The sequence below is a fragment of the Schistocerca americana genome, chromosome 7 (genome assembly GCF_021461395.2).
Source record: "Schistocerca americana isolate TAMUIC-IGC-003095 chromosome 7, iqSchAmer2.1, whole genome shotgun sequence".
Lineage (NCBI taxonomy): Eukaryota > Metazoa > Arthropoda > Insecta > Orthoptera > Acrididae > Schistocerca > Schistocerca americana.
The window spans coordinates 371,797,675-371,822,269 of NC_060125.1; the positions used below are offsets into that span (position 1 = coordinate 371,797,675).

Genomic DNA, 24,595 nt, shown 5'->3' on the forward strand with positions numbered 1-24,595 from the left:
AGAAGTGGAAGAAGCCATATATTAATAGGTTTTAACTACTACGTACGTCCTATGAATGTAGACTGCTTCAAATAGTGAAGATCTTCCAAAAGAACATGGCTGTTGGTATAATTTGTTATAACTAAATATGAGATAAAAATTACTGGCAGTTGAAGTCTTCATGGCGTTTACATTTGAACTGAGGTGCAGGTTGGAAGGTGCTATAGTGGTCTTGTGGTTATAATATTGGGTTGTTAAAAGGAACTATCTGGTGCATTGGTCCACATCCTTCTATATCTAATATTTTTTTTACCCTTTGCTTTTTAAAAGAGTCTGGGGCCATATTAGTTTAAGGAAAGTATGTTCGGTAATATTTGATGATGTATACATATAACACATTATTGTGGCCAAGATAGAAGCCCATGCCTACTACAGTAGTACAAGTTTATATGTCAACTGGCTCTGCAGATGATGAAGAAATTAATGAAATGTATTATGAGATAAAAGAAATTATTCAGGTAGTCAAGGGAAACGAAAATTTAATAGTCATGGGTCACTGGAATTCGAGAGTAGGAAAAGGGAGAGAAGGAAACATAGTGGGGGAGAGAAATGAAAGAGGAAGCCGTCTGGTAGAATTTTCCACAGAGCATAATTTAATTATAGCTAACACTTGGTTCAAGAATCATAAAAGAAGGTTGTATATGTGGAATAATCCTGGAGATACTAGAAGGTATCAGATAGATTATATAATGGACAGAGATTTAGGAACCAGGTTTTAAATTGTAAGACATTTCCAGGGGCAGATGTGGACTCTGGCCACAATCTATTGGTTATGAACTGTAGATTAAAACTGAAAAAACTGCAAAAAGGTGGGAATTTAAGGAGATGGGACCTGGATAAACTGACTAAACCAGAGGTTGTACAGAGTCTCAGGGAGAGCATAAGGGAACAATTGACAGGAATGGGGGAAAGAAATACAGTAGAAGAAAAATGGGTAGCTTTGAGGGATGAAGTAGTGAAGGCAGCAGAGGATCAAGTAGGTAAAAAGACGAGGGCTAATAGAAATCCTTGGGTAACAGAAGAAATATTGAATTTAATTGATGAAAGGAGAAAATATAAAAACGCAGTAAATGAAGCAGGCAAAAGGGAATACAAACGACTCAAAAATGAGATTGACAGGAAGTGCAAAATGGCTAAGCAGGGATGGCTAGAGGACAAATGTAAGGATGTAGAGGCTTATCTCACTAGGGGTAAGATAGATACTGCCTAGAGGAAAATTAAAGAGACCTTTGGAGAAAAGAGAGCCACTTGTATGAATATCAAGAGCTCAGATGGAAACCCAGTTCTAAGCAAAGAAGGGAAAGCAGAAAGGTGGAAGGAGTATACAGAGGGTCTATACAAGGACGATGTACTTGAGGACAATATTACGGAAATGGAAGAGGATGTAGAAGAAGATGAAATGGGAGATATGATACTGCGTGAAGAGTTTGACAGAGCACTGAAAGACCTGAGTCGAAACAAGGCCCCGGGAGTAGACAACATTCCATTGGAACTACTGACAGCCTTGGGAGAGCCAGTCCTGACAAAACTCTACCATCTGGTGAGCAAGATGTATGAGGCAGGCGAAATACCCTCAGACTTCAAGAAGAATATAATAATTCCAATCCGAAAGAAAGCAGGTGTTGACAGATGAGAAAATTACCGAACTATCAGTTTAATAAGCCACGGCTGCAAAGTACTAACGCGTATTGTTTACAGACGAATGGAAAAACTGGTAGAAGCTGACCTCGGCGAAGATCAGTTTGGATTCCGCAGAAATGTTGGAACACGTGAGGCAATACTGATCGTACGACTTATCTTAGAAGCTAGATTAAGGAAAGGCAAACCTACATTTCTAGCATTTGTAGACTTAGAGAAAGCTTTCGCAATGTTGAGTGGAATACTCTCTTTCAAATTCTGAAGGTGGCAGGGGTACAATACAGGGAGCGAAAGGCTATTTACAATTTGTACAGAAACCAGATGGCAGTTATAAGAGTCGAGGGGCATGAAAGGGAAGCAGCAGTTGGGAAGGGAGTGAGACAGGGTTGTAGCCTGTCCCCGATGTTATTCAATCTGTATATTGAGCAAGCAGTGAAGGAAACAAAAGAAAAATTCGGAGTAGGTATTAAAGTCCATGGAGAAGAAATAAAAACATTGAGGTTCGCCGATGACATTGTAATTCTGTCAGAGGCAGCAAAGGACTTTGAAGAGCAGTTGAATGGAATTGAAAGTGCCTCGAAAGGAGGATATAAGATGAACATCAACAAAAGCAAAACGAGGATAATGGAATGTAGTAGAGTTAAGTCGGGTGATGCTGAGGGAATTAGATTAGGAAATGAGACACTTAAAGTAGTAAAGGAGTTTTGCTATTTGGGGAGCAAAATAACTGATGATGGTCGAAGTAGAGAGGATATAAAATGTAGACTGGCAATGGCAAGGAAAGCGTTTCTGAAGAAGAGAAATTTGTTAACATCGAGTATAGATTTAAGTGTCAGGAATTCGTTTCTGAAAGTATTTGTATGGAGTGTAGCCATGTATGGAAGTGAAACGTGGACGATAAATAGTTTACACAAGAAGAGTTTAGAAGCTTTCGAAATGTAGTGCTACATAAGAATGCTGAATATTAGATGGGTGGATCACATAACTAATGAGGAGGTATTGAATAGAATTGGGGAGAAGAGGAGTTTGTGGCACGACTTGACAAGAAGAAGGAAGCGGTTGGTAGGACATGTTCTGAGGCATCAAGGGATCACAAATTTAGCATTGGAGGGCAGCATGGAGGGTAAATATCGTAGAGGGAGATCAAGAGATGAATACACTAAGCAGATTCAGAAGGATGTAGGTTGCAGTAGGTACTGGGAGATGAAGGAGCTTGCACAGGATAGGGTAGCATGGAGAGCTGCATCAAACCAGTCTCTGGACTGAAGACCACAACAACAACAACATACATATAAGAGTGCTCCTCCCAGGAGTGAGTTGTAATTGTGAATAATTTGCAAATTAAGCATGAAACACATGAATGCCAGTGAATGTTCAAAATAAGTAAACAAGATAAGTACCATACAAAATAAAAAGCATCATAAAGACTGATACATTTGGAAAAGAATTAAAATGTGAATTAGTATCGGCCATCTATAAAGTATAAAAGAATATTTACAAGCTAGTTATTTTAGGAGTCTTCTTTTCCAAACAAGAACATTTTATACATATGCAGATGTAATGTATTCTGATGCTAGCACAGGAATGTACCTACAGCTGTTTTTCTCGTTGTTTCAGTTACTTTCAAAAGTGAAAAGGAGGAAGTTCATTTTTCTTGCAGTGAATTGTAATTTTTTGCGGGAGTTGGGTCATACTTCAGACGGTCACCAGGCTTATACTGTTGGGGAAGCTTATTTCAAGTACTTTTTGTAATACTTAATTATGGTATGTAAATAATGAGTAAGAAGTTGGCAGGTTCTTTTTTACTTTCAAAGAAGGGACAGGCAAGAATAGTTTCCAAATTTCAATAAATGTACCAATGTAAGATATGAGCTACTGCTGTAATTCATGAGCAGGAATGTCTAACATAGTTACACTGATACATAGTATTTACAATCTTTTTACAGTTTCAGAACAGTTTTAAGGTGACACTGCATTTATTATTTTGATGTCAAAACACACATAATTTTGTATGTGTAGCTAGAAAAAATTATATTACAGAAATGGTCTTCATATGAGTATACAGATCAATTAAAATGAAGTCAATAAACAGTTCAAAGTGAATAAGATGAGGGAAGATGCAACTTACCCACTAGTATGCAGCCAATAAATCCATTTCAATTTTTTAATACTAATGAAGCACACGCAATGATTGGGTACTTGCACACCATTTCTGAAAAGAATGTAACTTTGTTATCCATGCATTACTTTCATGCTTGGAAATAATTATGTACGGCGCTGAGAACAGCAACCAGTCGCATCAGTTCAGATTGGTAAACTGCTTTTATGTAAACATTCCTTAGGTGGTGGCACGTATCAACATGATGATGGTGTCAACTTCCAAGTGAAATTGTGAGGCTGTAGTGCACCGTGGTTACCTTTCTCCAATAGCACAAGATAGAGAACTGTTCCATGGGAGACTCACTGAGCTCAGACTCAATAAGACCACGAAAGTCAACAGATGTCCCCGACAGACAACACTGCGCATGTACACTCCGTAGCAACATCTACATTTATATCCACATGGCTACTCTACAAATCATACTTTAAATGCCTGGCAGCAGGTGCATTGAACCACCTTCACACTAATTCTCTATTATTCCACTCTAAAACAATACACGGAAAAACAAACAGTGTCTATATCTTTCCGTGCAAGCTCTGACTTTCTTTATTTTATTTCGATGATCATTTCTCCATATGTACTCTCTTTGTCAGAAAAGTTGCAGGACAGTTTTATTTAAAAGTAGAAAATTGGACTTACTCCTGTGGATGTAGTCCCCTTGGCTGGCTGTACATGGTTGCCAACATTTTTGGTGGTGTTGGAAGTAAGCAGGGAAGTTTTCAACTGTGATGCTTGTAAGCTCATCTGTTATGGCATGTTGGATGCCTGTGAGATCTTGAAGAAGCTTTCCTTCCATTTGCATTTTCAGTCATGGAAAAAAGAAAAAATAGCAAGGCAAGAGGTCAGGCGAATATGGCAGGGCAATAATAGAATATATAACCAGTAACAAATAAAGCAGTATGGGGTCTTGGATTATAATGCAGTAAGAACCAATCCTGAGAAAGCTACAAATCAGGGCAGCGATGTCGCATTGCTTGTCACAAATGTTTCATGACTCCGATATAAAGAGTTTGGTTCACTGTTAGACCTGAAGGAATATAGTCATGGTGAACTAATTCTTTATTGTCAGAGAATGCGATCAACATTGTCTTTGTTCTTGAAGGTTGTTGGTTGTTTGACGTTTTTCAAGGCCAGTGATTGAGAACTCCGCCATTCAGCACTTTGACGCTTCCTGTGAGGATCATACTAGTAACATCAACTTTCATCCCCGGCAATAATCTTTGACAAATATGGGATCATGTTGGGCTCTATCCAGAAGTTCGGCAGAAATTTTTCGTCTTTCCTGTTTCTGTTAGTGTGTGAGGAAGAGTTTTGCACTAAGTTTTCATTTTTCTAAATCTTTGCATAAACTCTTGTGTTCAAATTAAGTTCTTCTGATATTACACACTCCATGTTTGCATTGGTATGTGCTGCAGACAGGCAACCAGCTCTGGGATCATCTTGCATTGAATCTCTACTTTCACGAAACCTTTTGTACCCCTCATTTGATGACCTCTCACTTTTCATTATTTGGGGTCAGTTGCCAAGTTTCACAGGATGCAGATAGCTTATCTATATAATTTTGCAATTGGTTGTCATCTTATGATGACTTTACTACATAATATACGACGGCATCATGTGCAAACAACCTAAGACAGCTGCTCAGCTTGTCTCCTAAATCAGTTATATAGATAGTGAGCAGCAGAGGGCTTATAACACTGCCTTGGGGAACACCAGAAATCACTTCTGTTTTACTCATTGACTTTGTGCCAGTTACTGCAAACTGTGACCTCTCTGAAAGGAAATCATGATTAAAGGCATAACGGAGATGATATTCCATAAGCATGTGATTTGATTACGAGCCGCTTGTGAAGTACGATGTTAAAAGGCTTCTGGAAATCTAGAAATACGAAATCAATTTGAATCCATAGTCAACGACACTCAACTCTTCATTGATTAAAGAGCTAGTTGCGTTTCACAAGAACAATGTTTTCTAAATTCATGCTATGTGTCAATAGATGCATGGTAATAGAGGTAAGTCATAACGTTTGAACACAATATATGTTCCAAAATCTTGCTGCCTATCAGTAAAAATTACTCTTATTGCTATCATTGGTGTGACCTGTGCAACTTTCTGGTCTGTGGGCACGGAGCTTTCATCGAATGAGCTGTTGTGTACGATTGTTAAGTAAGGAGCTATTGCATCAGCGTACTCTGAAAGGAACCTAATTGGTATACAATGTAGACAGGAAGACTTGATTTTATTAAGTGACTTAAGTTGCTTCACTACGCTGAGGATATATACTTCTAAGTTACTTATGTTGGTAGCTGTTCTTGATTTGAATTCTGGAATATTTACTTTGAAAATAATCCAATCCAACAATATAATGTAATTGGATTGATAAAAAAATCCACTCACCAAGTGGTGGCAGGAGAACACACATATAAAAAATGGTTTTACATCTGCAAGCTTTCGGAGGTAATGGCTCCTTATTCTGGCAGAAGGGTTGAAGGGGAAGGAAGAGGAGTGAAGGATAAGAATTGAGAGGTTGAGGAAAAGCAGTCAAGTTCAGAAAAGTCAGTCAGAACCCCATGTTTGGAAAGACTTACCATACAGAATGAGAAGAAAAGACTGATTATTGGGACTGCAACAAACGAGATTTGAAAACCTGAGAGCTTAAGGTTGGAGGGCAGTGTAATATGTAAGACAGAGATTACTGCTAGAACATCATGCATGAGTTAATAAGAGTGAAAGGCTAAGCACTAGAACAGCTTTTTGTCGCCCTCCCGTCTCCGTAGTATCCTTGTCCTATGCTCTTTCGGCACCCATCTCCCCCTAGCCTATGGCTCTAACACCCATGACTGTCCCTGCTGCAAGCTTTGCCCTATGCACTCTCATACTACCACCTGTAACTGCAAAAGATGTACTATCGAAGGGGGAGCCGCCTGTGAAATGACACATGTTGTACACCAGTTGTTGTGTAAACACTGTTTGGCCTTTTACATCGGCATGACTACCACCCAGTTATCAGTCAGGATGACTGGCCATGGGCAGAAGGTGTATACTGGTAACACACAATATCCTGTTGCAGAGCATGCTCTGCAACATGACAGTCATGACCTCGGTGCCTTTTTCACCAAACGCACCATCTGGATTCTTCACCCAGACACCAGTTTCTGAATTCTGCAGGCGAGAACTAGCGCTAATACATGTCCTTGGTTCTCGCTAGCCACCTGGCCTTAACTTATTACTTTCTTCTATCTCCACATTTATTAACAGTAACCACTCCTTTCTTCACTCTGTTTGCTTTCTACGTCTTTCATTTTTTTACCTGTCTATTTTTCGCTGTCCTCCTCCCATCTCCTATTACATAAAATGCACTTAGCTTTTCACTCTTATTAACTCTTGTATAATGTTTTAGCAACAATTTTTGTCTTGCATATTACCCTAATCTTCCACCTTTATGTGCCGGCCGCGGTGGCCGTGCAGTCCTAGGCGCTGCAGTCCGGAACTGCGGGACTGCTACGGTCGCAGGTTTGAATCCTGCCTTGGGCATGGATGTGTGTGATGTCTTTAGGTTAGTTAGGTTTAAGTAGTTCTAAGTTCTAGGGGACTGATGACCTACGATGTTAAGTCCCTTACTGCTCAGAGCCATTTTCACGTTTATGCTGTCAGGTTTCCAAATCCGCCAGGTGCAGTCCCCAACAATCAGTCTTTTCTACTCACCCCCTGACCCGGTGTTCTGGGTGACTGTTCCGAACTCTACACCTTTTCCTGAACTTGTTCATCAGTTTCCTTCATCCCACTTCCTTCCCCTTCCCCCCTTTGCCAGAAGAAGGAGCTACTGCCTCTGAAAGCTTGCATACATAAAAAGCTTTTTTTGTATGGGGGGAATATTTACTTCGTTTTTGTTGGTTAAGGAATGTTTGAAGGTATGTTTAGTAACTCTGGTTTAGCAGCACTTGTCATCAACAGTATTTCCATTGCTAATATGCAGACATGGCACTGATTGTGTGATTGTCTCCTGCTGCTAGCATACTTTACATACGACCAGAATCTTTTTGGATTTTCTGCCAGGTTTTGAGACCAAGTATGTCGTGGAAACTATTATAAGCATCTGGCATTGAAAACCATGCTAAATTTTGAGGTTCTACAAAAGATCGCTAGTCGTGGGGATTTTGCGTTTATTTAAATTTGGCCTTTTTTTTCTTCTGAAACAGTGTTCTGACCTGTTTTGTGTACTGTGGGGGATCAGCTCCGTCCTTTGTTGATTTATTTGGTATAAATCTCTCAGTTGCTGTTGATAACTATTTATTTGAATTCAAGTCACATCTGGTCTACACTTACATTGTTAATTTGGAAGATTTGGAGATTGTCTTTGAGGAAGGCATCAAATGATTTTTTTTAAAAAAATAGATATATTTTTATTTTTGGTGGATTTGGGAGTTACAGTATTTGGGCTTGCTACAACAACCCTGTGTTGATGAACTCCTGTCCCCATGTTGATGCTCGCTATTAGCTCAGGATTATTTGTTGCTAAGAGGTCAGGTGTGCTTTTGCAACTGTTAGCTATTTTAATGCACTCGTGAACTTACTGTTCAAAATAAATTTCAGGGACTGTGTTTAGCGCAGTTTCAAATGATATTTTATGCATACCTCCAGATTTAAGTATGTGTTTTTGCCAACATATCGAGGGTAAATCAAAGTGACCACCAACTATAATCGTATGAGTCTGGTATGTGTTTGAAATTAGACTCAAGTTTTCTTTGAAGCTTTCAGGAATTGTAACATCTGAATTGGGAGGTCGGTAAAAAGATCCTACCATTATTTTAATCCAGTTGCCCAGAATGACCTCTACCCACACTAACTCACAGGAACTATGTACTTCGATTTCGATACAAAATAAAATACTTACAATGGCAACAAACGTGCCACCGCCAGCTATATTTAACCTATCCTTTCTGAACACCATCAGGTTCTTTACAAAAGTTTCAGTTGAAGTTATTTCCGGTTTCAGCTCTCTTTCAGTGCCTATAACCATTTCAGCATTAGTGGTTTCTATTAGCGCTTGGTGCTTGTGTACTTTCCCAACACAGCTACGACAATTTACAGCTGCTGTACTGACGGTTACTAGAGCTATGTTCTTCCCGAGTTTGACTTTGTACCCTTTTTGCTTTTACCTAAGACCTCTGACCCAAAAACACATCACAGAAAAATGTTACCAAAGTGAATCTTGTGTCTCCCATTGAGGCATGCGAGCCGCTCCACCTTGGCAAGGTCTGTGGGTCATGGGAAATAAATGAAGCCATACTGTCATTGTTGTTGTTGTTGTTGTTGTTGTTGTGGTCTTCAGTCCTGAGACTGGTTTGATGCAGTTCTCCATGCTACTCTATCCTGTGCAAGCTTCTTCATCTCCCAGTACCTACTGCAACCTACATCCTTCTGAATCTGCTTAGTGTATTCATCTCTTGGTCTCCCCCTATGATTTTTACCCTCCACGCTGCCCTCCAATACTAAATTGGTGATACCTCGATGCCTCAGAACATGTCCTACCAACCGATCCCTTCTTCTGGTCAAGTTGTGCCACAAACTTCTCTTCTCCCCAATCCTATTCAATACTTCCTCATTAGTTATGTGATCTACCCATCTATTCTTCAGCATTCTTCTGTGGCACCACATTTCAAAAGCTTCTATTCTCTTCTTGTCCAAGCTATTTACCGTCCATGTTTCACTTCCATACATGGCTACACTCCATACAAATACTTTCAGAAATAACTTCCTGACACTTAAATCTATACTCGATGTTAACAAATTTCTCTTCTTCAGAAGAGAAATTATACTGTCATTATAATGTTTAAACAATGGGACATAGAGGATAGAGTATAACAATATTATGAAAAGGATAGATTGCTACTCACTGTGTAGTGGAGATGCTGAGCTGCAGGCAGGCACAACGAAAAGACTGCTGAACAAGTAAGCTTTTAGCCAAAAGGCGTACTTCTGAATTAGAACACATATTAAACAATGGAAAATCCAGGATGGAATGTAAGAATACGAGAGAAGGAAAGTTGCTACTCACCATATAGCGGAGATGCTGAGTTGCGATAGGCACAATAAAAAGATTCACACAATCATAGCTTTCAGCCATTAAGGCCTTTGTCAGCAGAACACACACACACACACACACACACACACACACACACACACACACACATGCAAGTGCAACCTGCACACATGTCTGTGCAGTCTTAGAGAGCTGAAACTACATTGTGAGCAGCAGCACCAGGGAGAGAAGGTGTTGAGGGGGGAGGGGGTAAGTAGCGGAGAGGAGAGAAATAAAAATAAAAGAAATTAAAAGACTGGGTGAAGCGGTGAAATGACAGCTGTGTTGTGCTGGAATGGGAACAGGGAGGGGGCTGGATGAGTGAGGACCTGTCCCATACATCCTCCTACCACCACCTACTCCAGTCTGGTCACTAACATTACCTATCACATCAAAGGCAGGGCTACCTGTGAAACCAGTCATGTGATCTACAAACTAAGCTGCAACCACTGTGCTGCATTCTAAGTAGGCATGACAGCCAACAAGCTGTCTCTCTGCATGAACGGCCACTGACAAACTGTAGCCAAAAAACAAGTGGACCACCCTGTAGCTGAGCACGCTGCCAAACATGATACCCCTCATCTCAATGACTGCTTCACAGCCTGTGCCATATGGATCCTTCCCACCAACACCAGCTTTTCTGAATTTTGCAGGTGGGAACTTTCCCTGCAATACACCCTATGTTCCCGTAACCCTCCTGGTCTCAACCTTCGTTAGTCACTGTCCTCACCCATCCAGCCCCCTCCCTGTTCCCATTCCAGCACAACACAGCCGTCATTTCACCGCCACACCCAGTCTTTTAATTTCTTTCATTTTTATTTTTATTTCTCTCCTCTCCGCGACTTACCCCCTCCCCGCTCAACACCTTCTCTTCCACCCTCCGTCTAAACTGTAACACTTCACTGTCCGCCACTCTCACCATACTATCCCTCCCCTTCCCTGGCCCCGTCTCCTCCTTACCCCCACCCAGTTGCCACACCCATCATGCACTGGTGCTGCTGCTCGCAGTGTAGTTTCAGCTCTCTGAGACTGTAGACGTGTGTGCAAGTTGCGCTTGTGTGTGTGTGTGTGTGCGCGTGCGTGTGTGTATGAGTGTCTACAGCTGACAAAGGCCTTAATGGCCGAAAGCTATGATTGTGTGAAGCTTTTTAATTGTGCCTATCGCAACTCAGCCTCTCCACTATATGGTGAGTAGCAACTTTCCTTCTCTCGTATTGTTAGAACACACATTCACGCAGATGCAACTCTCACACATCTGATCACTGTCTCTCACTGCCAAAGCCAGATTCTGGCTTCGACCGCCACAGACAGTGCTCATGTGCATGTGAGTCTCATTTGCGTTTGTGTGAATGTGTGTGTGGGTATGTTTTTTAATTCAGAAACAGGCCTTTTGGCAGAAAGCTTACTTGTTTAGCAGTATTTCTGTGAATCAGCATCTCCACTCTATGGTATCCTTTTCGTAGTATTGTCAGAAAGTGTGTTGTAATACATCCCTTATCAGGCAAATAAATATTTTACCAGTAGAATGGGGAGTAGAGGAATTCATGAGATGTTTGGGAAGGAGAAAACTGAGAACAGGACGAGCAAATAAAGAGAAAGGGCAAAAACGCTAATAAGAAAAAAGAAATTGTGAAAAAGGACAATTGACTGACAAATTAGGAAAAGTGGGTTTAGGAGTAATTACGAAGTATTATATTTTGTAAAAAGTGTTGGTCTTCGTCCATTCATTTTTTTTCTGACAGACCAAATTTTCATTTCAGTTCATCAGCCTACAATACGACGTATGCGTCAGCATCCTGCTGCTGTGTCTTACTCCATATCTGGCACAGATGATGATGAATCAGCAAGGAAACTAAAACGACAGTCATCATCTGACAACAGTGTTGTATCTCTTTTTCCACCACCTGCACACACAGACTGTGATGAGGATCCCATCATGGTCTAACTTCTGTATTATTAGGCCATTGAAGGGTTTTGTATTGAATATCTGTGATTTGGAATTATTTCTTAGTATAGTGTGTCTGTGTATGTATGTAACAGTGTCAAAGAAAGTAGTTGTGAATCAGGAAATTATATGTTTCGTGTGATTGTGAATACTGCAAATACAGAAAGATCTGTAACACTATATACATATGTATGGCTAGCAAATGTACATAATTATTCTGTCTCAACAACACTGCCTTATTCATTGACTTCTGTGTTTTTACTGTGACACTATTATATTTGCAGTTAAATTAGTAAAACTCTTATTCCTTGTTACAAATCTGTGTCTCTTTTTGTAGACACAGAAGCTACGCTTAAAGTGTTGTAATTGGTATCATTGTTGTGAGATGTGAATTACTACTTAAATGTCATGTGAGAATACCATTATTTGTAAAACATTTTTATACAGAATTTACAAGTTTTTCTTACAAAACTATTATAGTTGCAGGAAATGCTCTGTTGTTAATCTTTATTAGCTGCGTTAAAATATTTGTGCAGAAAATAAAATGTTTTTGTTGTGAACATTGATTTTATATTTGAGAATAGAGATACTGGTCTTCTTAGCGTATGCACATAAACATTTTGTTTTTGTTACTTAAATTACAAACTTTGTATATATGTGTAAATGTATGTGCATTGCAGATGTGTATTGAAATTTCATGGAAGTTAAGACTGGATATTTTAACCCTGCAGTTTTAATTATTTTTGTAATCTGTATATAGTTTATAAGATGTACTAAACCGTGGCTGGTATTGTATGAGTCATTTCTTTGTGTTTTCTCTCAAAGATTAAACCACATTCTCGTACCAGTTATTAATGTATGAATTCATTTTGTAATAAAAAACCAAATTCTTAGCTGGTTTAAATATGTGATTATTGAAATTATTCATGATATTCAGAAATAGAATTTAAATAGAATGTGTTGTTAATGTTTTTTAGGACATGTCAGAGTGTAGGTGTCATTGATTCTGAAGCGATGAATTAGTTGTGATACTTGCAATGAAAATTCCACTTACAAAGGAAGTACAAAAGATAAAGCTTCACAGCAAGGCAAAAATAATGATTTTTCACTGAAAACGCTTTGTATTAGCAGCACAGAGGACATCAGCATGGAAGGAGGATGTAATTGAGCCCCTGTGCAAATGATGATAACTGAAAATCCAGCATTCAGGATAAACTATGAAATGAATGCGCCCTCTCTGCCTCCTCCTGCATCATTGTGTAGGCTTCCATTATTTTCTTTGAATTGTGTATGTAAGGAGTTATATCTTAATATTTATTACATACTACTATTTATTACATTCTTTGTGGTAACCAGGTAGTCAAATTTGAGAGTACTTGTTAACTGTTCTCTTTTATGATGCTTCCATTATAGTAGGTACCCTTAAGGTTTGACTAGATAAGAACCTCTCTGAAGATTTATGAAGTCCTTTTGTGTGAAGGAAAATAGAATCAGTCAATCAAAATTTTGGTCATGATTTCTGTATCATCTCTTTGTAGGTCCTTTCTTTGTAGTAGATGTTGAGGAAGCACCTCTCTTTGTAGTAGGTGTTGAGGAAGGAAATTTTTAATTCATTGAGGCATTTTGCTTGATTTTTTCAGACTACTGGTTAAATCACAAACAACACTATGACTCGTCTTCACAAAATCAGTGGAATTTAAAAAAAGTATACATTTGTGGAAACATAAGAATCTTCATCTTTGTGACAAATACTGTGTAGTTAGGTGCAACAGCTGACTTATTGCTATTACTGAATCAAGAGGCATCAACACAGAAATTTTGTTCTGTTTTCACAATTTAATCATTAATGTTAATATCTTAGCATGAATTTTGTCAAATATGAAAAAAGCTTGTGAGCTAGAAGAGAGCTTACCACTTCCAATTACACTCAGATGCAACCATAATAGACCTGACAGCACAAAAACAGAGATAATACACATGGAATCTCAAATCTCAATTGTTCAGGCTGCTGTTGTCTTTAAAAAAAATCAGGAAAGGGGGGAAGATAAAGGAAATTTTAAGCATGACATATCATTTTTTGTCTAGAGTACGTTTTCTTGCCCTCAGTTTTCCTTTTATTTAGTTCCTCTCAGTGTTACCTTCTTGTATTCTTTTCCTTCTGTATCCTGTTATTTCTTTTTGGTTTTCAGCTGTCAGCTAATTGTTGGCACTGTGAAATTTGAATCTCAATTAATAGTGATCAGTGCTTCCAGCTCCATACTGGCTATTTTTCTCTCTCCTAGCCTTGAGTGATACACAATGGTTATCTGTCATTATGTACAAATACTATTTCATGTTAAACACATCATAGTTTAAGTATTGTTCTGTTCTGTAAAGAACAATTTGTAAGTTGGAAGTTTAGTGAGCATTTGCTTTGTTTCTGTATCTTTCTTTTCACCTTGATTTTATTTTGGAATTGGCAAGTGGACACTACTTTTCTGTCTCGCACAGTGAAATACAGTTTAACATAAGTTTCTTTCACTAATTGTATAGTTTGCTCTTATTTTGATAGTTATTTTGTTACCATAGTTGATCATGTGGTATCTTTTGATTGAGTACCCAGTGTAATAGACAGTGTAGCTTGGTACTTTATAAAAGAAAAAAATGTGTGAACTGATTATTTAATATTTATAAATTTCCCATATGTCTATTGTGTTTTATCTATGTTTTTAGCATTATTTGGTTCCATGTATTATATTCAATAAATTGTAGCTTTATACTTGTCGAGATTTTTAGTAGTGGTGTAACTAAGCTGAAATACTGTAACTATCTGTAAGTTTGGCACTCACAAGGCACTGAAACTCATAAACTGTGTCGTACTAAGGTATCCTTGCAATAATACTCACACGTTTTCATTAATTGTTCTGGTAGTTAGTGTACTCAATGCCCAGTTTCTGTATTTTGTTTACGGAACAATTTATTTTGCACTGTTCAGGACAGTTACAGCACTTCTTTTTGTGTGAAATTCATCCTCATTCAGGTATAGCAATATATATTGACTGTTCATAATAAGATCACAATTTGGATTCTAACATTCAAAGAATGGATTTTGAAAATAAGTACTTTCAGTTTCTTTATTGATTTAATCTTGTGTTAAACATCACATCTGAATATAACTTTCATTTGCTTTTGACAATTATTTATTATAAGTTCCAATCTTGAACTCAGTTCCTGGGAAGACGTAACCATTACAGAACTTGAACTTTCCCTCATATATTGTGATAACATATAAAGTCTGCAAATTTGAAACATTTGTCTGATATCATTTGGTAGGGCAAAGATAGTCCTGAAACAACCGCAAGCAGGTAAAATTTTAGTTTGTGTTGCTGTAACCTGGTAGTTAGTGACATATTTCACACAGTTAACATTTCTATGCTGTTACTGGAGGCTCTTAACTCTTGCATTGTAGTGATTATTTGACATGTGCACTGATCTCAGTGCCCATTTACTGTGACACCTTACTTTATTTGTATTATATGTAACTTGTTTCTGTTGTGCAGTATGAGTTGGTGATTTGCCTTTATAGCAGATCTCGGAAATGCTGGACAGAGTAAGTTATCTTTTGACTGACAGTAGAGTTCCGCAGTATGCAACATTTTTGATTGTTCAGTAGTGTACCATGAAGTAAATATTGTTTATCAATATAACACTGTTATAGTTTTCAAGCTTTGAAGTCATGTGGTTGTAACAAAGTTGTAAGTACTATTTATATCGTAAAGTATACATATCTGTGTATGTTTGTCCTCATTGTATTTTAATAATTCTAAACTTTTTCATTGTTCAAGAATGTAAGTTCATGTCTATTAATGTTACGAGATGATTCTCTTACATAAATTGCAATGTAAAGAGCATCTGCTCTAGATATATAATATTTTGTGATAGTAGAAAATTGTATATTTCTAACAAATTTAGAAAATTCTTACACAAAACAAATAATTTTGTATTTGTAGGAATTATGTACAAATGAACATACACAATAATTACATGTACATGTATATCTTTAATTGTATGCGGTCTTTTAAAAAGTGCCAGCTGATATATATTGGAATTAAAATGTCTAAACTTGCATCTTATCATCTTCCCTTTCCTTGAACAAGTTGTTCATATTTCATCATGCAATCATCTGGTTTTGATTGTGCGTAGTAGGAACAGTGAAACAATCACCACATTGACTTATGCACCAACATAAACAATACTTTATTACTATTTGCATAGAAGAAAGTGTAGAGGTAGTTAATGAACCATAAAGTACAGTATAAACTAGGCTCAAAAAATTGTGATAGAGTACCTACAGTCTTGATGTGAGCAGAGAGGCAGAGGACAAAAACAGGATGGGGAGTGAGCAGGATGGGGAGATGAGGAGTGAACAGAATTCTGCGGATCGCAGTATTGAGTAACTGTATTCCCACTAACAAGGATGATCTCTGAGAATTAAGATTAAAAAAAAATGCTGTAGTTGATCATTAGCTCAAAATTTTTGCAATCGTTTTCTGAAGTGTATGGAAGGTAGAGAAAGGTCTATGTATATAGCTTGCAAAATGTTAGCAAGTTCTCTTATAGAGGATACATCCTCAGTGCAATATATAGTGACAGACTATACTTCGATCAAAATAATGAAGTGATTAACATTCGAGCATTCGAGGGGGCTATGTTGTTCTTTCACATTTGTCCCGTGCGCACAACATCGTTGTGGCAGCAACAGCTAGGCATTTCCATTCTAGATACATTCACGCTGCCAGTTAACATGTAATACTGGATTTGCTTAGCAAAGGGATAATATAATCTTCTTACTTTTTTTGCACACTTTTGCAACTAGCTTTTGAAAGTGCCAAGCAAAATAAACACGCCTTACACGGACATTGCAAACAGTGAAAATGAATCAGCATTGTTACGTTACGAGCTGCAAGTGTTGTCCGCAACTGACTGGATCTGACAGCTGAGGAAGCAGAGCAGTATGATGATTACGCTTTGGACAGATGGTGTGACCAAACTTGTGCTCCAACTGGTTGTTGCTGTGGTAGCTGTCCTCTACTGTCAATAAACAACTCCTACATCTACATCTATACTCTGAAAACCACCATGAGGTGCATGACAGAGGGAAACCTGGAGTTTTCATTGTATGATTTTGCTGAACAGCTTTTCTTTCATCTTACACCTCTAGCTGTCAATCACTTCGTTATCCTGATACAGGTATAGATGCAGCTAACAATGATTTAGGAAAATAAAAGTAAAGTTACAAGGGCTCAGATGTCATATATTTAAAATATACACTCTGTAGCCTTAAAAACCTAGTTAAAAAGGAAGGGTGGGGGTGAGGACTGGAACTACATACTTATGAGGTTGGAAGTGAAAGATGTGGTGAAGTTTAGGCAGAAGTTAAAGCTTAAATATCTCACATTCATGTCACTTCTGTCAAATAATAAAAAAGTACAATCAAATACATATAGAAACCACTACTAGCCAAATGGCTTCAAAGATAGATACAAGTGATGGGTTGATCTTTGAAACAGAAAGGAATTGTTTCTCCTTTATTTGGGGTATGGAGTATCTTAGTTACTTAACTGCACAGAGTCTCTGTCTGGCACACAGTTTTAATCTGCGCACACTCCAGTGCAGTGTGAAAATTTAATTCTGGTAACTGCACAGCAGTCTAAATATCTGTTTTGTTGGACGAATTTCACCTTCTTTGCAAAGCTAGTCTTTGCTGGGTGCTTTACTGTGTAGTGAGTGAGGTGGCACAGTTGTCAAAGCACTAGTTACACATCGTGGAGAAATGACGTACTGTTTTCATCAGGCCTTCTAGATGTAGATTCTCTTCAGTGTATTAAATCACAACATAAATGAGGCGATGATGTATTCTAAAAGGAGACAATCAAGTAAACTCAATCTCAGCAATGTCTAATTTCCCTTCCTCCATGTATTTGCATCTACTTGGTAAGTGAAAACTGTTTTCATCCATATCTCATTGCCTATAATTTCTTGTATACTTATTTTTTCTCAAATTGCTAAACCATGAAGGAATTTGGAGTTTGCAAATAATTTTGTACTTTCATAGGTACAAAGTAGAAAATATATAACTATAAGTTAAAGATATGTCTAGATTAATAAATAAGTCACAGAATTTCATTATCTTCACTGAGACCTTTGAAGAATTGTCAATTTCAAAGTCGCAAAGAAACACCACAAAAACAAATGGACCAACTCTGGAAAGAGGTAAAGACTTAAGATCCAACAGCTTATAAAATTAGGACACACACACACACTAAAAGGTTTAGATGCTGTGCCTGTACAGACTGCAAAAATTCCTTAGTAAACTTGGTACACGACTTGTTTGGCATGAATAGTTGACAATATATGCAGAGCAAGGATTTTGCCAGCCTGAAATACTGTGTAACAAATACACTGCTTGACAAAAAAATTAAGCACCCAAATGAAACTTCATGGGTTAAGAGGGTAGGGTATGTGATGTTATTTCAAAGATAACAAATTAAGTCAAATTTACAAAGAACTCCATAGCATATGCCTTCCTATCAGCATGACATTGCACCCCTCTGGCCTGGATGCGTGCACTTACTTGCTTGGGTCGTAAAGCTGTTGCATCCACTGTTGAAGCAAGCTGGCCCACAATTGTAGTCACTTGTTCTATGTCCTTGATACTGGCATTGAACAGAATGTGCTTCGAAGCTGATCCAACAAAAAAAAAAAGAAGGTTCAAATGGCTCTGAGCACTATGGGACTTAACATCTGAGGTTATCAGTCCCCTAGAACTTAGAACTACTTAAACCTAACTAACCTAAGGACATCACACACATCCATGCCCGAGGCAGGATTCGAAACTGTGACCGTGGCGGTCGCGCAGTTCCAGACTGAAGCGCCTAGAACTGCTCGGCCACACTGGCCAGTGATCCAACACATCTTCTATTAGGCACAAATCTGAGAATCATGCCGGGCATGGGAGTAACTCAACATCACACAATAACTCAACATCACACACAGTTTGCAGTGACATGTACCAAGTATGGATGAGCATCAACCTGATGAAATATGGGTTCTTCATGATACAGTCGCATGAAAGGTAACTCACAAGGACGCAGGATATCAGTAATGTAACACTGTGCTATGTTCCCTCAATCTCTACCAGATGTGACATACATCATACCCAATGTTTCCCCATACCATGATGCTGAAGGTCCCTGAAAAGCGCTTCTGAAAGAAGTTTGTTTACAGCAACTTTACATAATGAAACTTTCTGGCAGATTAAAACTGTGTCTGGACCGAGACTCAAACTCGGGACCTTTGCCTTTCGCGGACAAGTGCTATACCATCTGAGATACCCATGTACGACTCACGCCCCGTCCTCACAGCTCTACTTCTGCCAGTACCTCGTCTCCTACCTCAGTCCAGCACACAGTTTTAATCTACCAGAAGTTTCATATCAGCACGTACTCCGCTGCAGAGTGAAAATCACACTCTGGAACTTTACATAATATTTGTACTGCGCACTTCTATATAGTAAATACCTTTTTGGCCTTGGCTGACTTGTCCCGTGCTGCAGAGTGAAAATCTCATTCTGGAACTTTAAATAATTTTTGTACTGCGCACTTCTATGTAATAAATACCTTTTTGGCCTTGGCTGACTTGTCCCAGATGATTTGTGCTGGAGGACAGTACTGAGTGAAAGTATGCTAGAATTGTATCTGCAGGTCTACACATCATTACAGATTTTGAAGTTCAACTTACCTACATGCTGACACCACCAAATTTTTTCACCTGGGTCTGTAAGAATTTCATGCTTGGAGTTTGTAGTACATGCAAGTCATTTCTATTTATTTGGAACTATATGAGTCATCATAAGATTGTGAATTATGCTTTTGTCTTATTGACATATGATCCTCATCCTCAATTTTGTAGGTGACATCTGGAGAATCCCATAGGATTTGATGTCTGACAAAGTGGCACTTTAATAACTTTTCTGATAAATCAGTTTGCTGCACAGGTGTAAAAATCCACACCAGGTTACCTGCTTTACAACAAGTCTGTGTTTGGTGCTATAATGGTCCCAGTCCTTATCCTGGGTCTTCAAGGTCTGTATGCCTGTCAGCTGTCTTGCTTCTTCATTTCAGATGATGAGACATTAGATGTAATCTTACTCTTGTTCATCAGACTGTTTCAGCCTCTTGACCATGTTACAAGGAAAATGAGTAGTGCCTTGCTTTGGGGAGTTGTATGCAATTATCATGACAGGCTATATTGTATGCCACTCTCTCTTTTCAACATCAACATGTACTGTGAGCATATCTGTGAATATCTTATTTATACATTATGTGAGGCCATTCACCTGCAGGCAGTAAGTAGTTATCATTTGGTTGCATCAACAAATTACTTCTGACACCAGTCCTCACCGAGACACTTTTCTTTACTCGGAAATAGCTGCACACAGTGTTCCACACTTCAAACACCCTGACCATTTCTGGGAGCTTTAGCAGTCAGCACAGCCTTGATGATGGTGTAACAGATGAGGCAGTCAGTGCACAATATTGCCTATTTATTCTGTTTGTTGGCTTGTGAAACTTCTCAGACAGGTCAGTTTCAGTCTGATGAAATACAACATTTGCAGGAGGTATTGGTACCAGACATTCTGGAGATAATTTATGAACATGCTTCTATCATTGGCATTCCCTGCTGTGAGTCACAGTTTATGGGAGAAATTGCCAAAAGGAGTACAGGAAGTAGAGTGTGAGGAGGTTCAGGGAATGATGATGAGAGTTTTGTGGGGAAAGTACAGTGGACATAACAACAGTTTAATAATTGTACGCCACCTGAACAGTGCATAAATTACACGGATGGATCCAATCAGGATAATAATAATGAGCCACAAGGTGGGAAAGGAAGAAACAAGGAAAACCCACACAGTGAGCGAATACTATTGAGAGAAGGAAGAGGGAGAGATTGAAACCAGGACAGGCTCAAAAACTAAGAAATGAATTTGTAGTGGTCTGCATACATACGAACTGGCATCCAGGGCCAACTATTTGGTGTGGACAGCAGAGACCCTGTATTATTATTATTATTATTATTATTATTACAATACTGGAAACAGACAAAGACACAAAGATTGGACAGCAAGGAGGGGAAATTGTTGAGCAATATCAGCAATAACCAAGAGCGAGGTGTGGAATACAGCAAATTGCAACAATGAGCACAAATTGAGAGAATTTAGTGGTAGTGAAGCGGGAGGCGGTGGGGCGTCGTGAGCAGCAGAGATGCCCCTCCAGTGAAGCTGACATCATGACAAAGTAGCAAATACATGAAACTATCAGAGGAGAATTGGAAGTTGTTACCAGCTAATGTGATGCCCTTCAGATCAACGCAGAGCAAAATAGTACACAGGCAGAGATTGAAAGATGTGGTGATGGGCGCTGGCAACCGGTAGGAGGCAGGATCGTTCAAAGTTGTAGAGGCCAGAAGAGAGGATCAAAATAGCAGCCAACAAGAAAGTGAAGATGAAGAACGTGAATACGTAAGACAAAGGAGATTCTATCCTTAAAGGAATTAACTTTTGAGTAAGTGAGGTGGTGCTTAGCAGAATTTTCATACCATTGAAAAAGTGATGAGAAAAGCTGGATTGCTAATTTGTTATGAATCTGAGACAGGTCATGGTCAGCCACACAACAAAACAGGAGCTGGCACCAGCAAGTTCATGGATGTCACTCTGATCAGTCCAGAAAAAAGAGGAAGAACGAACTGAGATAGATATAGCCAGAAGCGATGTGACCTGATGGGAGGCAAAGCCACTAATAATCCAAGCTTTGGAAGAATGTGTGGGAGCAGGAGTCACTATAGTGGAGAGAGAACAAGGAAGACATAGAAGCAGCAGAAGAATAAGAGACTGGAAATCAAGAAAGGATGAGGAAAGGATAGATAAAGGGGTCTGGAAGATGGTAATCAATTCTTCTATCAGATTTGAGAAGAGTAAAGAAAGGGAACTTATGATGAAGAAGGCGAAGAGGAAGATAGGGAAGGTGACAGTCAACTACGAAGCAAAGGCAGTGAACAAGGAGGTCGTCTAGCTGAGGATTAGAAAGTGGGGGAGAATGGTATGAATGATAGAAGAGAAGATGCCTTGGTAAATCGAAGATAAGATAGCACTGAAAGAGGGAAAACAGAAGAGAAGGCAGACGAAGATGATGATGAAGCAGAAGGAGGCTTAAGTGGAATGGGAGAAGAAGAAGAGAAAGGGAAGAAGTTTCTGATCAAGAGGAGGAGGAGAAGAAGAGACCTGTACGGCACAGCAGTTTAAATGAAGCAGAGGAAGAGGAATTTGATACATGATGGAATTAATAGTGAACTGCATTAATTGGAAGGAGAGATGTACCTTTAAAATTCCACGAACCAAGTTGATGAAAGATGAAGATTTAAAATTATTTGCTATTTGATAAGCCTTATCAGAAAGCCTGGATGAAAACAAGGGAACACTAGATTATGGGAACAGTCGCAGACCTGATAAGGCACCAGTGGAGGTAGTGGAATTATCTGTCAAAAAACCACTGAATAAATGACGAGGGACCAGCAAACCAGAAATATCAGTGGTGTACACTGATGAGAAAGTTGTACCGGTTCCACCTGCTTTTATTTTCTTTGTTTGTTGTCCTCAGTGTTGATGTACTGCGTTGCTACACTGATAGGAAGGTGGAGTTTGTAATTTGGACACTGACTACGGTAAATAACTCTGACTGTGGTAAATAATGTAGCCGACAGATGCACAGCTACGTTTCACAGTACTTTAATGTCACTGTTCACAACCCCCCAATAACACACAGTTATTCGGCCAGTGCACCATTGTTTAACTTTCGATAAGCTTCATTAATAGTTTGCACGCGAACCTCCACATACTGCTTAGTTTACTGTTGAACATCTACGAACAGTAAAACGTAACTACAGAGTTCACCGTTCTTGAAGAATAATCAGGTACGTAGGGAGCAGACAGTCATTGGTTTTTACACACGGCCTAATTGTTTAACACTTAATGCACAGCTAATTTTAAGCATTGTTGTCATTATAATCAGCACAGGTTACTCGTCTGACTCATGATCAAAAATCGGGCCCTTATATCCTCGCAATAATAGGTGCTGAAACCAATTGCCCAAGTGAAATTTACAGAAATTACAATTAAAACTTAACTCATTAAATTAACTGAATACATCAAAAAATTGTGTCTTTTTAACACTTTCTTCTACTATAGGGGTTAAGCAAAATTATTTGTTTAAATAATGAAATTAACATATATAGTTACACAAACAATACTTTTGACAAAACTGTTAATTACTTTGGAATTAATTAAAGGCTGGCTTTGCGAAAATGTTTTCGAATAGATCCTTTAAAATTAGTATTAGTTGTTCCTCCAAATGTTTATACTTATGTCACCCCAGACGACAGAAGAGGGAGTAAAACTGTTAAAGGAGCTGGTGAAAGAGGCCCAACAAGCTTTTTTGCTGTCTTTGATGACTCTACGGCATTGCGCTCGGAGTCGTTTGTACCCAATACAATTCGCCAACGTAGGATGGCAGCGAAAGGTGCATAAAGCACGTCGTCGAGCACGGATAGCATCTCTACAAGCCTCCACCAGGGGACGGAAACGCGACGTGAAGAAGATGTAGTACGAGGAATGAAACTTTCGGCAGCATTGATGATAACAGCCGTGAGGTATTCGACCTGACTGTCACAACTGAGAAAATCGTGGTCCGGAAAGGTCGCCAGTGAGGAGTAAAGTCCCCAGTCAGCTTTCGGTATGTTCCAGCTCGAAGGGCGTGGGAATGGGGTGTGGTGTAGGAGACGAACGACACAGGGGAAGTGGTCGCTCGAATAGGTGTCAGAATGGACATACCACTCGAACCGGCAGGCAAGAGTGGTAGAACAGATCGAGAGGTCCAAGTGGGAGTAGGTATGAGTGGAGTCCGAGAGGAAAGTCGGGGCGCCAGTATTGAGGCAGACAAGATTGAGATGGTTGAAGACATCCGCCAAGAGGGAGCCTCTCTGACAGGATGCAGGAGAGCCCCAAAGGGGATGATGGGCATTGAAGTCGCCAAACAATAAAAACAGCGGAGGAAGCTGAACAATCACGTGCATCATGTTAGCCCGACTAACTGCGGATGACGATGGAGTGTAGACAGTACAAACAGAAAAAGTAAAGGCAGAAAGAGTAATACGGACAGCTATTGCTTGGAGTAGGGTGGTCAATGGGATGGGATGGTAATAGACATCGTCCCGAACGAGCAACGTGACCCCACCATGAGCCGGAATACCGTCCGCATGGGTGAGGTCAAACCGCTCTGAGGTATAGTGGGTAAAAGCAATACGGTCAGTTGGGCGCAACTTGGTTTCCTGGAGACCAAGGACGAGCGGACAGTGCAGACGGAGGAGCAGTTGTAATTCCTCCCGATTAGATCGAATACCTCTGATGTTCCAATGTAACAAAGCCATCGCTAGTCAGAAAAAAGGGGGGAACGAAACGGGTGAAGAGCTGGTCACCTCGACGGCCGCGGAGGGCCAGGTTTTGAGGGAACAATGCTATAACCGGCGGGAGGCGGATCCTGTTCCATCGAGTCATTGCCAGCTGCGGCCGCTTTCCCAGGTTGCGTAGGAGGGGCAGCATCATTCGCCGACGAGAGGCCAGCTGAGCGCCTGGCAGCA

The 24,595-nt window shown here is 39.4% G+C and overlaps 1 protein-coding gene across 1 annotated transcript in view; it reads left to right on the forward strand.

Moving 5' to 3' along the window:
* LOC124622651 (unconventional myosin-IXa-like) overlaps positions 1 to 15,973 on the forward strand; it is a 329,610-nt gene extending 313,637 nt beyond the window's left edge. The window contains exon 31 of the mRNA XM_047148429.1: positions 11,682 to 15,973. Coding sequence (XP_047004385.1) covers positions 11,682 to 11,866 — 185 coding nt within the window. The 3' untranslated portion in view covers positions 11,867 to 15,973. The remainder of the gene's footprint in view (positions 1 to 11,681) is intronic.
* The last annotated feature ends 8,622 nt before the right edge of the window (positions 15,974 to 24,595 follow it).